Source organism: Ictalurus punctatus, chromosome 6 (genome assembly GCF_001660625.3).
Source record: "Ictalurus punctatus breed USDA103 chromosome 6, Coco_2.0, whole genome shotgun sequence".
Taxonomy (NCBI): Eukaryota; Metazoa; Chordata; class Actinopteri; order Siluriformes; family Ictaluridae; genus Ictalurus; species Ictalurus punctatus.
The window spans coordinates 23,996,524-24,011,386 of record NC_030421.2 but is presented as its reverse complement, the minus strand read 5'-3'; the positions used below and the strand labels follow the sequence as shown (position 1 = coordinate 24,011,386).

At 38.1% G+C, this 14,863-nt stretch overlaps 1 protein-coding gene across 1 annotated transcript; it reads left to right on the top strand.

Annotated features, from left to right (window-relative positions):
* Window positions 1–3,179: 3,179 nt before the first annotated feature.
* Window positions 3,180–14,328, top strand: LOC108266097 (acetylcholine receptor subunit alpha). Its single transcript, XM_017469094.3, has 9 exons — window positions 3,180–3,469; window positions 4,828–4,970; window positions 5,154–5,198; window positions 5,424–5,533; window positions 6,669–6,864; window positions 7,680–7,917; window positions 9,675–9,898; window positions 13,496–13,735; window positions 13,872–14,328. Exons 1-9 carry the CDS (start codon window positions 3,409–3,411, stop codon window positions 13,998–14,000), a joined length of 1,386 nt encoding a protein of 461 aa, XP_017324583.1. The 5' UTR covers window positions 3,180–3,408; the 3' UTR covers window positions 14,001–14,328.
* Window positions 14,329–14,863: the final 535 nt, after the last annotated feature.

Here is a 14,863-nt window from a genome sequence, read left to right as displayed (position 1 = left end):
GAATGATTTATTGTTATTGTGCATCAGTAATCCATCTGTATTAATACTACGGGACGACAAAGCTAAAAGCCCATTTCATCCAGCCTGCCGCTGCGTCAATGCCACAGCGACTGAACACTCATCCACAGACATCTAATAACACACCAGATTAATTACAGGTCTACTGTGTCTTTTCACACTAATGAATTGGAATGCTGTGTTTGACGGCTGGTGTAACTGACCTTTTTGTGTCGAGTACATATGGAATTTCTATGTGCAGAGAGCTGCCCTAATGCTAATGTGGACTGAAAGGTTCGAACGAATCTTTGCATAATGCATTCTTGACCTCAATTGCTCCATTTTATTCCATTATTTATTAACGGAGTATCCACACATTTTTCTCCCTAATCTCTATCCATTTAATCGTTAGCATTTTTACTGCACTGAGAAATGAACTGAAAACCTACTTACTTAAAACTCACTTGTAATGGAAGCCTAAACGCTTTATCCTGGTTGTGGTGGATCCAGAGTCTATCTCGGAAACACTGGGCAAGAAGCGGGAATGCATCCCTGGATTGGACGCCAGTCTGAAAGACCAAATTATACAGGTTTAGTACTTTATTAACAAATATGTTTGATGAAAGTATTTTACAGTATTAAAATACAGTATACCGTGTATTGCATAAACATTCATTGTCAGTGATGAAATGAGGTTTCTTTGATTTCACAACGCAGGGGAAGTATTACAATGTGATTATATATAACTGTATTTGGTTTTACATAGCCATAAGGGATTTGAGGCAGGGTAGAATTCTTGGTAATTATATAAAATATATGATTTCAGGGTCCTAGGCACAAAGCGTTAGGTATCTATGACTTTTAGTTTTAAGGGAAATAATGAATTTTGCCATATGTGAACATTCTCTATAGGCTGCATGACGCAGGAAGTCTATGCTGGTGCTTTTCCTAGCAGAGAGGTGGAAAATAGTGTCAGGATGGCGTGAGTTGGAGGTTTGGAAACATCAGCAAAAGTTACATTAGAGTGTCTGTGCTTGGACCGAGCTCTACCGTGACTATCCTGCATCAAGCTGAGACAGAGCAGGATTGGGACTCGGGCAGCACTGTATGGGCTCGGTGTGTCTGGACGAGTGTTTAGTCGTGCCGGCTGCACATTCTCAGCATGGCTAGACTTTCACAATAGAGCTCTCCTCTACCTCTGCTCCCTCTGTCAAGGGCGAACGGGTTTAATCCTGCCAGGAGAGACACATGTGGGACTGAGATTCAGGTGGCAGTGTGTGTGTATGTCTGTGTGCCTATGTGTGTGTGTATCTGTGTGGGTTGGGCAGTGGGTGTGTGGGATACTGATCTCTCTTAATTCTGCAGTTGCCAGATCTGCCACTCTGTCTCTAAATAAGATGAATGATTCAGGGCTGTGAGTAAAGGAGTGAAGGGGGAGGGAGGCAGGGGGAAATGGAGTCTGCTGGAGCATGGAGGGGGTCTCTGTGTGGGGAAATTATTCCTGTCTGTAGAATGGAAGGTTGTGTCAGGACAGGGGCTGTGGTTCAGCAAGGTCCGGGACTATTCAGAAGGAGCTAGCGATTAAATCCAGCCAATCATTCCCAAGACACAAATGTGTGTCTGCTTGAAAATACTCTACAAACTGAATAGATAAAATGTGTTGAATCCTTCAGGAGGCATCAGAACTGCTAGAAGGGATGGGGCATTAAATTTGTGGATGAGGCAGGTGTGAAACCGAGAAAAGGCAGAGCAATGTCAGGCTCAGCCATCTGGAAAAGTCAAATCCAAAGCTGTGGCCTCTCAGCACCAGCTTGTGAAAATTATGGCGTAGGTCATGATCTAATATAATAACCTCATGCTGACTTGGACTTTTGGCTCTAGTGTTTAAGTTTTAAGTTGTATTAATACAGCTGAAAAGATACCGCTAATGCAGGTGTGCAAAACTGTGACCTGGAACTGGTGGAACAGAAATAACACATTCTCAACCAGATCTGATCAATTCTTTCTTTCTTTTTCTTCTTTTTTTCTTTTTTTACTTTCTTTTAACAAATTTACAAATTGATGTGGTTGAATTGTGTTTAGATCAAATCTGAATTAAGTCATGAGAAAAGGTACAAACACTAAGCCTAGCCCTAACCCTAATTTGAAACTTTTTTTCAGAAATTTAAGTTTTAAAAAATGACAAATATTTCATATTATTACAAATTATTTCCCCAAAGGCAGATATTTAATGTAATTTTTTTTTCTTTCTATTTTATAAAGCTCAGATAACCATGTGTAAGAGTAAATAAGTTTTTTTCTGTGTTTAAATGTCACTTTATTATTTAATTCAGCTTGCATGCATATGCATATCCACCAATCAGCCATAACAATAAAACCACCTGCCTAATATTGTGTATATCCCCTTTGTGCTGCCAAAACAGCTCTGACCCATCAAGGCATGGACTCCACAAGACCTCTGAAGGTGTGCTGTGGAGGATCCTTTAATTCCTGTAAGTTGCGAGGTGGAGTTACTTCTTCCCATAGTGCATGGGAAGCACGCCCCAAAGCGACGCTCACTCACGCAGTCATCCACATGATGAGGAAGAAAACATGATTTATCAGACCGGGCCACCGTCTTCCATTGCTCCAATGTCCAGTTCTGATGCTCATGTGCCCATTGTTGGTGCTTTCGGCGGTGGACAGAGGCATGGGGGCAGCCCCATTCACAGCGAGCTGCTATGCAGTGTGTTCTGACAACTTTTTCAGAAATTTGTGCCATAGTAGCTCTGTGGTATCGGACCAGACGGTTTGACTTTCGCTCCCCACATGCATCAATGAGCCTTCGGCGCCCATGACCCTGTTAGCAGTTCACCACTGCTGGTAAGTACTAACCGCTGCATATCAGGAACACCCCACAAGACCTGCCGTTTTGGAGATGCTCTGACCCAGTCGTCTAGCCATCACAATTTGGCCCTTGTTAAAGTCACTCAGATCCTTATGCTTGTCCATTTTTCCTACTTCCAACACATCAACTTCGAGAACTGACTGTTCACTTGCTGCCTAATATATCCTAACAGGTGCCACTGTAACAAGATAATCAGTGTTATTCACTCCACCTGTCAGTGGTTTTAATGTTATAGCTGATCTGTGTATGTGCTATATGTGAGTTACACAAGAGAGTCGGATTAGAGGTATTTGTCTCTGGTTTCATGTGCTACACAGCGGCTGAGTTTGACCCTGCAGTAGCATTAAGCAGAGCAGAGAGCTCAGTGAGAAACAAAGAAGCGACAGAGAGACAGGCAAAGGACTCGAATATCAAACCATCCAGACTAGATATGTAAAAAAAAATAAAAATAAAAATAAAAAAAAGAGGCTTGAACAAAGTAAACTAGTGTTTTGTTATGAGAGAGCAGGTTTTTCTATTTTTACATGAATACCAGTGACATGAAGTGGCTTCATTTGGTTTCTCTGCTTCTCGCGGTCTCTACAGGTACAGTTTGGCATGCATTTATTAATCTACATTCAAAATGCTGTGATGTAAATAATGTACATGCATGATTGCATTTAAATGTACTGATTTTTTTTAATGGTTGCAAAAATTTTACGGGTGTTCTAAACACATTTTTAGCTGTTTGTTTATAACTAATGGAAGCCCAAGCATATCAGATTTAACAAAATACATCAAAAGCATAATGCGTGAATAATCAAACAGGAAGCTGGGGTCTAAATATTTTGTCACGTAGTTCATAGAATAGAATTATTACACAAGCTTGACCTTTTCCTCACATATTTCACATAACAGTAACTCTTTATCTGATGATCCATTTGTAGATATTAACTCATCTTCAACTAAAAATCTCTTTACATAATTACTTTTTTCATGCATCATTATATTACATACATACTGTATATCATGACACATTTATGCTAATTAATCCAGACATTACATTAACACAGAACCATAGTATTTGCAATGTCAATGTGAGAATTTATAAACTCAGAGGTGAAAGAAGAGCTGTAATGTCCGTTTGCAGCACGAGAGGTGGAATATCACTCTGTTTTTAGCCTGCATGACATATTCATTTGATTGACAGCTTCAGATGTCCAAGTGACTCTTAGCGACTTTCTTTACTGCCCTTGTGGAGATTATTGCACATCTACAGACTGCTGTGACTGATTTATGTGAATGAACAGATCTCTTGATTAAAGAACAGGCAGTTAATAATAATGTAATCGTTTGTGCTTAATAATTAAATTGAAATAACCTTCGCTTAAATCATTTAAATCACTGCTTTATGTAAATGTATTTCATATAAAGGTAATTATTTAAATGTCACATTTGTCCCTGATCTAGTCAGGGAATTGAGAGAAAAATGTTAATGGTATATTAAGGCTAGGAATTGCTGACATGAGATACCAGTGGAAACTCAGAGAGCTTTTCCAGTAACTCGAACCCTAATGGAATTCTCACACGTTTGTTTTGGGCTCGTTTCCAGCGGCGTGAGAAATCAGGCTGTCAGAATATCATCCATCATACACTAAATCTCCACCTCTGCTTCCACTTTACTTTGTTTACAGGGTCAAGATTAGCACTACCTAAATCTTACCCAGTAATATTTCTTTTAATCCATCACTTGCAGTTTTATTTGCATGACACTTTTAATATACTTCACCAAAATAAACGGGTTTACAGAAATCCGGGTGGCATGAATAATGAATTAGGATTGGTTGCTTGATTCAGACAACTTTTCAGATACAAACGTATAATACTCTTTAATAGATTGTTGTTTTCAAAAGAAATGTGTCAGCCAGTGGTTATATAGTGTTGGTGTGTTTTGTGTCGAGCAGGACTGGTGTGTTGCTCGGAGGACGAGACTCGTTTAGTGAAAAAGCTCTTCACCGGGTATAATAAAGTGGTCAGACCTGTCACTCATTTCAAAGATGCTGTGGTGGTCACTGTAGGACTGCAGCTAATCCAACTTATTAGTGTGGTATGATTCAGTCATCAGAATTGCACACTTACTCCAATTTCCTATACAGTTTTATTATTTATAGTACCATTATGAAATTTCAGAATACACTGTAGCTTGTAATTTATAGGTCTGACATATAAACCTGCTTTCCAAGCTGATATATGGAAATAAACAGTAAACATACTGACTTTTCTCTGACAGGATGAGGTAAACCAAATTGTTACAACCAACGTACGGCTGAAACAGGTACCTGTGTTTTGATTCGAATAATTTTCTATTTAGTAAGGATGTCACACTTAATAGAAATGCTCTCTTCCAAGGTTTCAAGAATTTGTGCTCATTATATATATATATATATATATATATATATATATATATATATATATATATGTGTGTGTGTGTGTGTGTGTGTGTGTGTGTGTGTGTGTGTGTCTGTCATGATAATTAAGCAATCCTCTCACTTTCCTTCAGCAATGGAAAGATGTGAACCTGCAGTGGAACCCAGAGGAGTACAGTGGAATAAAAAAGATCAGAGTTCCCTGCACTGACATCTGGAGACCTGACCTCGTTCTCTATAACAAGTACGATCTTAGATCTGTTTCATTTTAGTCTTCTTTATTTGAGCACACTTTATTTGTAAAAAAAAATTATAAGGGGTTTTAGGCTGATTTAGCTGTTGCTACCAGAGTCGTGCTACTAGAAACATCCATTAAAACTCATTCAGTCATCTTTTTTCTCTCTTTTTCTCAGTTTATTTCAACATGTAGGAGTAGGCATTTCCCATTGATGACAAGTGCTGGTAATTTTCTAATAAAACCATAAACAAATAGAAAAACAATTTGTGCAATACAAACACTTTAACATGTCTTAAATCTTACATCTGAAATCAGCTTTAACAAATCCAATAAATATGTAGGATTAAAGAAAAGTAGACATAACTAGAATTCAAAGCATGCAGAATATCAAACACCACACTTGAAATCAAACAAACAAACTTACATTGTCAACTACTCAACAATTCCACACAGGCCATGTCTGAATCAAGGAGAAGTAGCTTCTTACATCCATCCAAACACTGAGACTAGGGCTTAATTAGTAAGAAGCCACAGGTGTTCTCATTAAGATTTGGCTGGCCAATCAAATCACATGCCGGAAGCAGAATTTTCTACAAGCTGTGTGAGTCTGAGCGCTGTGATTATTGCTCTGGTGGAGATTTGTGGATGTGTTTGTGTACATTCAGCCTGGGTTTGATGTATTGTATGGGTCGGAATGAAGGAAGGATCTCTCATATAGCATCGGACTAAATCTAGACATTTACTTTTGCAGCACTTAGCAGACACCATTCTTCAGAACAACTTACAGAAGTGCTCTGTGTCTCCATCAAAAACAAGATCTCATGGTAGTACAAATAGGTCAGAACCTTTAGAGTAGCATCAGTTACGTCTGTTCACCATATCCTCTACTCTTTTATTTGCTTTTCATTTTCCTCTCTTCTCTTTCTACTTTCTATTATTTCCCAGTAATTGTCTTACACATTCATTTTGGATCTGTTTTGAAAAGAAAGTATTGAACATCACGCCTTGTCACTATGCTAACTGTATAACTAATGTATAACATAATGTTTGACTCTAGAGCCTATTGGTGTAGATTTCTTTCTCTAGATGGCTGCTAGAGATTGTTAATACTGTTTCTTTCACTCTTTTTGTACCTCCATAGTGCTGACGGTGACTTTGCCATTGTGCATGAGACCAAAGTTCTGCTCGAATATACAGGAATGATCACCTGGAACCCTCCAGCCATCTTTAAGAGCTACTGCGAGATCATTGTGCTTCACTTCCCCTTCGACTTGCAGAACTGCAGCATGAAACTCGGAACATGGACATTTGATGGAAATCTTGTCGTCGTCAATCCTGTAATAACATGGCATTATATCTTACTGATAATTTGTAAATGCAGATCACTCATTTGTTTCATTTATTGTAGTTTAAGGAGCAATAGCAAAGCTGTGACAGGAGGAAACATCTCAGTGTTCTTGGGGTGGAGTTGTGGTGGCTTGCATTTGCACATGCAAAACAGTAAAGCGATTATTAAAAATAAACTAGGAAGGAAAATGATTATTATTTTATGTATTGGTGCCCTGCATGGCCAGCTCAAATAGTATTGGCGCCCTATCTGTCCGGCTCTCGAAAGTATTGGTGCCCTACAGGGTCAGCTCTCGAAAGTATTGGCGCCCGATCCGAATTTTGCCACGCCAAGCACCACTCACATTTTCTTCAGACAATGTACTGGTCTAGTTATTATTATTATTCATAGGAAGGAAAGAGATTGAAAATAAAATACGATATATAATTGTTTGACAGTGAAGAACCACCAGATTGTAATACCAATTTGCATGATGTACTGATGTCAAATAAGCCAACACTGTGGACAGACATTTACTGAAAACATATAAAACATATAAATGCAGACTTTGTACAATAGCTGATTTTATCTGTGGTAAAGTTCAGTTTTACAATTGCATGCATCAACTATTGTATAAAGATGTTGTGATCTGAATTATAATGACAGCTTATGCTATTGATCAAAACTTCAGATAAGTCAACCTTAATTAAATCTCAGTCGATCACATTCTGATCTATTCACACCTTGTCAGTTCACTGCCTCATAAATTGAATTACCTTGTCTGTGGAGCCTCTCATACGATCGATTGTCTTCTCTGTCTCTTAGGATAGTGATCGGCCAGATTTGAGTAACTTTATGGAGAGTGGCGAGTGGGTGATGAAGGACTACAGGAGCTGGAAGCACTGGGTTTACTATGCTTGTTGCCAAGACACTCCGTACCTGGATATCACCTACCACTTCCTATTGCTGAGACTGCCGCTCTACTTTATCGTCAATGTGATCATCCCGTGCATCCTCTTCTCTTTCCTGACTGGCCTGGTATTCTACCTGCCCACAGACTCAGGTATGAACTTGCCTCTAACACAAACTTGGGTGGGTGGACGAGTACACAGAATAGGCACTGGTTCAGTGAAGATGACTGACACAAACAACCAGCATCAGATGTCTGTGGTACTGATGTAACTATGAGATATGTGTGTGTGTGTGTGTGTGTGTATGAAGAAGTGATGCTCTATGTCTCCTCATGTCTTCCAGTCTGACTCTGCTCTTATGTATTATACATCACACATCGCTCTCAGTCTCATGATTTCAGAAGTGCTCGTCTAGATGCCTGAGTGAGATAAGGGCTGTTAATTTGGTAGATCATCAGATGAAGCTTGAGTTAATAATCTGTGGCATGATCCTAATTTTTCTTGGTGCTCCATTTGCCATATGCTTTACGCATGGTTGTGTGGTTAGGCATTGTTATGTGGGTTTATTTTAGAGATGTTTCTGATTAGTGATATGAATAAGTGTTTCAGTGACTTTGGCTGGAACAGTCACCAAAACGGCACAACACACACACACACACACACACACACACACACACACACACACACACACACACATACACATACACACACACACAGACACACGTTAGTGTCAGTATTGATTCATCAGCTTAAGTAGCAGTCTCCTTGTTCAGTGGACCATGATAAAGGCAATAGTGCAATCTCCATAATCAGCGCACAGTCCTTTCTGTGTAATAGCTCATGCTTGGAGAATCCTAAACAGCTGACCAGAGCAGAAATGAACCCCTTCCTGAATTCCCAGGACTCATTGGCTCATGCACAGTTCCTTAATATTTATGACTGCATACCTTTTTCATTAGTTTCCTTGCAGTCACTTAATAATTCATGGATGTTAAGATGTGTATCTGAGTAATGCGTTGAGTTTTGAAGAGGGTTTGAAGACAGGTCAACTAGTATAGCATATGCTGTATATTATAAACAATACAAATCAGCAGACAAACTAGGGGGCAAAAACAGGCAGGGGTCAAACATCAGGCCAATGCAGGGCAGACAAATCAAAATCTAAATGGCAGAAGTGAAAAGTAAAAACCAGGAAACGACACAGGAATGCACACTGGAATGGCAAAGCCTCAAAGATACACAGAAATAAAGGAAATCGAAAACAGGTGAGTTTAGTAAACATGTTTGAAGTGGCTTTTGTTTAGTGTCTCTTGATATATTTCACAGAACTTCAGCATGTTACTATACTACAACATGAACAGACCTGGATTATTGTGTATGATTAAAGTGTATCAGTCAGCCAGTTGAGATAGGAATGGATTATATTGATTATGTACATGTACAGAGGTAGCCTTTCTTTCTCATTTTTATGTGCACCCAAATATGCACCATTGCCATGATAACACATTTAAGTGTTTACCATTGTTAGTTTTCTTTTATTTTTTGCATTGCAAACCCCCCCTATATACGTGTGTACACACATACTTATATATATACTGATATATATACACATACTTTGCATATATCTAACTCCATAAAACCTCTGACACTGTCCACTGAATTTCACCCTGACCTTGAGGCTTAGAATATTGTGCAAACACATTAAAAGGTTATAAATAGACCACTGTGAGGCACCACTGGAGTTTAGAAGCCTCTTGTATATATTTAGCCTGACTGATGGCCACTCTGCTGGTAATATTGATGTCCAAGACAGCTGAAAAATGTTTCTGTATCTGATATGACTCCACGAGTGGTGAAAACCCAGAGTAATGTGAAATCCAGCCAATGATTTGTGTGCATGTGTGTGTAGGTGAGAAGATGACCCTCAGTATCTCTGTCCTGTTGTCTCTGACTGTGTTCTTGCTGGTGATCGTGGAGCTCATCCCTTCTACCTCAAGCGCTGTTCCTCTCATTGGGAAATACATGCTCTTCACCATGATCTTCGTCATTGCCTCAATCATCATCACCGTAATTGTTATCAACACACACCACCGCTCACCTAGCACACACACCATGCCTGCCTGGGTTCGCAAGGTGAGTACAAGAAGCGAAGCAGAATATAATTGTGTGTGCTTCTGTTTCATGTCCTCTACGATGTATTACACAGAGGCCATGGTGGCTTAGTGGTTAGCACGTTCACCTCACACCTCCAGGGTTGGGGCTCGATTCCCGCCTCCATCCTGTGTGCATGGAGCTTGCATGTTCTCCCTGTGCTTCGAGGGTTTCCTCTGTGTACTCCAGTTTTCTCCCCCAGTCCAAAGACATGTAGTCCAGATTCCCCTGGGATGGGCTCCAGGCTCCAACACAACCCTGTGTAGGATAAGCAGTGTAGGAGATGGATGGATTTATTACACATGTAATCCTGTACATATGAGATTTAAATGAACACTTGAGTCTGTACTCTTCTAGTCCCCTGCCATACTGACATTTCATGCATTCATCAAACACACTGGGTGCACAGTGGCTTAGTCGTTCGCCTCACACCTCCAGGGTCCGGGGTTCGATTCCCGCCAGGGACATGTGTGCGCGGAGTTTGCATGTTTGCATGCAGGGGTTTCCTCCAGGTACTCCCGGAGTACCCCCGGAGTACTGCGGATTTCCTCCCCCAGTCCAAAGGCATTCATGGTAGGCTGATTGGCGTGCCTAAAGTGTCCGTAGTGTATGAATGGGTGTGTGTGAGTGTGTATGTGATTGTGCCCTGCGATGGACTGGCACCCTGTCCAGGGTGTACCCTGCCTTGTGCCTGATGCTCCCTGGGATTGGCCAGGTTTCCCCGTGACCCTGAAGAAGGAGTAAGTGGTAGAAGATGGATGCATGGATGGACCATACACACTTAAAAATAAGTTGACAGAAAAGGTCATTTAAAGTGAGACTCCAGAAGATTTCATGATTCCAGAAGAATCATTAAACCAAAGCAAATTAAACATTCCCAACATAAATATTACCACCATGCAGTTAATTATGCAACAAAAATGATTAAAGAATTATGGAGCAAGGTTCTTTTCTTTGCAGCCAGGCATCCATATAACTCAACAATGTGTTCAGTAATATTTTGGAGCCATAATGCATTTTATTTCTGAATTTTCCACACATAGAACATATTAGCCCTCTACTGCATGAAGTATTACATTTACATAAGAAAAAAGTTTTATGGATTTTTATTATTGAATTTGTTCCATTAATAAAAATATATCTTAAAAAAATATGAAAAAAAGTGCAATGGAGAAAATATCACAATTCCAGTTCCTGCGTTTTCCAGTCTATATGTTGCAGAGGGGATTTTTTTGCTACCTAATAAGCATGTAAAAGTTATATCTTCTAAAAAGGAATTAAAGTTGTTAAAAAATAATAATAATGTGGATGGATTTACTCACTCAAAATACATACAGAAAGTAGATCCAAGTGTGTTTTGGGTGATGTATCTTTTGAATTCATTCTCTTGAATTCTTTATTCTTTCTCTTGAAATGTAAAATTTAGAAAATAATGCAAAACAATTGCAAAATGTCTGAAATGACAACAATTTTTCTTACTTTGAATGTCAAAAACAAACTAGAGAAGCCTAGTGTCTTTCATGCCGTGTAGGCCTGTTTCAGGTCATGAATGCACATACCACAGTTCCATTATCGCATGTTGTTGCCAACAATTACATTTTACTATTTAACAGAATACTCAAAGTATATAAACTTGTTTAAATGACAAAAAAATGTTAACATATCTTAGGTAGTGTTGCACTATTTTCCTTTAAGTAGTTTTGCCTAAATATTGAAAAATTCATCAAATTTTGAGAGTCTTCTAGTGATGTCCTTTACCAGCCATGTAACTGCAGAAAAGGAAGTGCAAACACCACTTCCTGGTCATGTTACATGGCATTTTTTAATGTCACGTCAAAGTTTTTATGACCGGTTTTTCCAGTTACATAAGAAAACAGTAGTTTTGTAATTTTGTAAGTTTTGTAATAAAAAAAATTAATTGTTGCCATATGGCAGCACCGTGCAGTAAAGGGTTAGATCCAAGCTGACAGTATTTATAGGCTGTCATTAAGGGTTGGACGAAAATCATTGAAGTTACCAGTCAAATAGTACAATAACTACTCAATAATACATTAAATAGCTTTGAAAAAGTTGGGTTTTGATAATAATATATTTTTTAAAAAAACAACAACAACAAACAAACACACACACAGACACACACAAACTACCTGGCTACTGAATGGTACATGGAATACAAAAAACACTTTGAGATTGTTAAAATATTCAGCCGTGTAGATTAAAAATCAAATACAGAATAAAGAATATAGGAAAGTTATAACTAATCAGAAATGACAAATAAGGCATTTAAACATTCAAAAACGTAAACATTTCTCTCAGTTTGTCAGAATGGCAGTTATCGAATGCCTCAAGGATCCCTGAGAACTTAAAATAATTCTAGCCTAAAATAAGATAGTTCTTCTATTTTCTGGTGCAATTTATTTTTAAGAGTGTCCAGTACACATTATTACAATAATTGTAAGAACAGCAGCCTGAGGTGTGTTCATGTTTACATCATGGAACTGTTGTTATATCTACTGTTCTACCCAGTGCTGCCACCTAGAGATGAAAAACAGTGTGTTCTCCCTGACTGTTTACACCAACAAACTGACTTTACCTGATTTCCTTTACCAAACACTAAATACACTTCCAGAGGTATTAGATATTTTGATCATCAGGATCAAATGACAGCTACTATCAAGACATATTTCTGGTTACTATCAAGACATATTTCTATTGCCAAACCAAACTTCCACCATAATTTATTGTTTTTCAAATAACAACTTCAGTTCATAGGCCCAAAGTTATCATATGATTTACATTAATTATTAACAATAAGATTATTTTTGCTCAAGATATGTTATGCTAAGAAGGGAGCAGGGTGGTTTAGTTGTTAGTATGTTTGCCTCGCACCTCCGGTGTTGGTGGTCCAAATCCCACTGTTTGCTAGTAAGTTGGTAATTGCATGGTGGGTGGAATACAAATGGGTGTGTATGTACAAATGCGATATCCGTCCATGTAGAATACAAATGATATGCCTAAGAATGTAGAATACAGAAAAGTTATAACAAATCAGAAATGACAATACAACATTTAAACATTTTAAATGTAACTTATGTTCATTGGGAAAATAGGACTAACCCAGCTAGTTTTGAATTAGCTCAGCTTCATGACTAGTATTTCCTATTTAATCCAGGCTAAGCCTACAGCTTTCAGAATAAATATAACAAATACAAAGCTTACCTGAGTTTTAGCAGTATTATCATTTACAGATATCTGCTAGGAAGGAAAATTGATCTACCACAATCTGGTTCAGAAACATCACATGAAAAAGGATACTGTAGGCTAATATCTACTCATCTTCCATAATCAAATAAAGAAATGTGATGGAAAATAAAGTTACACCACAGCAGGGTGATTACTTATTGATAAATGATTATTTATTTACTTAAAGGTAAGTGTAAACAACTAAAAGTAGTTTTAAAAAAGAAATTTAAAAAAGTGAATATGTATTTAATTTACACTATTACATATTAAACAGAATTCCTTATTTACTTCATGTGACTTACCTTTTGTCACTTCCTCTTCTTCTGCCGTATCTAGATTTTTATTGAGACCATCCCCAATTGGATGTTCTTCTCTGCTATGAAGAGGCCCAGCATGGAAAAACGCTCTAAAAACATTTTCACCCCTGATCTGGACATCTCTGATATCTCAGGGAAGCCGATGCCCACTGCCGTGCCCTTCCAGTCTCCCATAACCAAAAACCCAGATGTACGCAGTGCTATAGAAGGAGTCAAATACATCGCAGAGACCATGAAATCAGATGAAGAGTCCAACAATGTAAGACCATAAAGTGTGATAAAGTGTTTGATATTACTATAATTCTGTATCTTTTTTAAAAATCTTTATTACAGATCTGTCTCTGTCTCAAAGTGTATCTCTCTCTCTCTCTCTCTCTCTCTCTCTCTCTCTATAGGCATGTGATGAGTGGAAGTTTGTTGCGATGGTTCTGGACCACATTTTACTCTGTGTCTTCATGGCAGTGTGTATAATTGGAACATTGGGTGTCTTTGCCGGGAGACTCATTGAGCTCAGTCTTTTATAACATAGTTATGATATTATATTAATAATTATAATATAAGGCGTCTTTGGAGCGATAAATATGCATGTAAATTCATAATGTATAGTATGATGTGCGTTATTAAATGAAAGTTGGTGGGAAAACATGGCCCAATGAGATATATATATATATATATAAAATCATTATATTATTGTTTTATAAGAAACTTATGTCATACACATTCAAGTCACAGTATGCAAAGCAGTGCCTAAATGTAGGCTGCTTTGTATTTACTATCGATACTGATTTTTTTCTTAGAAAATGCATACTGCTTGGGTATGAATAAAAGTATATCCTTTTTGTCTTAAATGCACCTAATTTTGCGTGGTCTTCATTCATTCCTGTGTATGTTTAATTTCAATTCTTGCTGTTTTTTTCTGCCTGGCTCAGTGTAGATTTTAATCAGAAGGTCTTTGAAATATTTAAATGATCATATCTCAATTCCTCTTCACATAGGTACTAATTTAACACTTGCTCGTGTTCCTTCCTCATACTGCAGTTGAGACATTCTACTTTTACTTCGGCATGAAGTAAACAGAAGCAAGACTTACTCATTTCAAAAGACCTTTCCTAAAGAGGAAGCAGTCTTCTTCAATTCGTTTGGCTTTCCTTCAGGTTGGATTGAATCTCTCACATAAATGCTACTACTCTCCAGTGACCTGCAAATCTAATTTTCACAAAATCAGACCTTGCACACGCTTAAAATATCATCTCAATGTTTGGCCCATAGTATACATATGTTCTGTGCAAAATTGAATTAAATCATATCAGTTACAAATCAATACCAAAGTGGTGCTGAAGATAGCAGCATAATGCAATGAACTGAAAGGATACCCCCCACCCTTTTC

Bases quoted from the DNA above. Each gene is read 5' to 3' on its own strand.
- LOC108266097 (XM_017469094.3), top strand. From the start codon at position 3,409: ATGAATACCAGTGACATGAAGTGGCTTCATTTGGTTTCTCTGCTTCTC. The intron at 5,199-5,423 runs GTACCTGTGTTT...ACTTTCCTTCAG, and splicing joins CCAACGTACGGCTGAAACAG to CAATGGAAAGATGTGAACCT. The intron at 7,918-9,674 runs GTATGAACTTGC...ATGTGTGTGTAG, and splicing joins CTACCTGCCCACAGACTCAG to GTGAGAAGATGACCCTCAGT.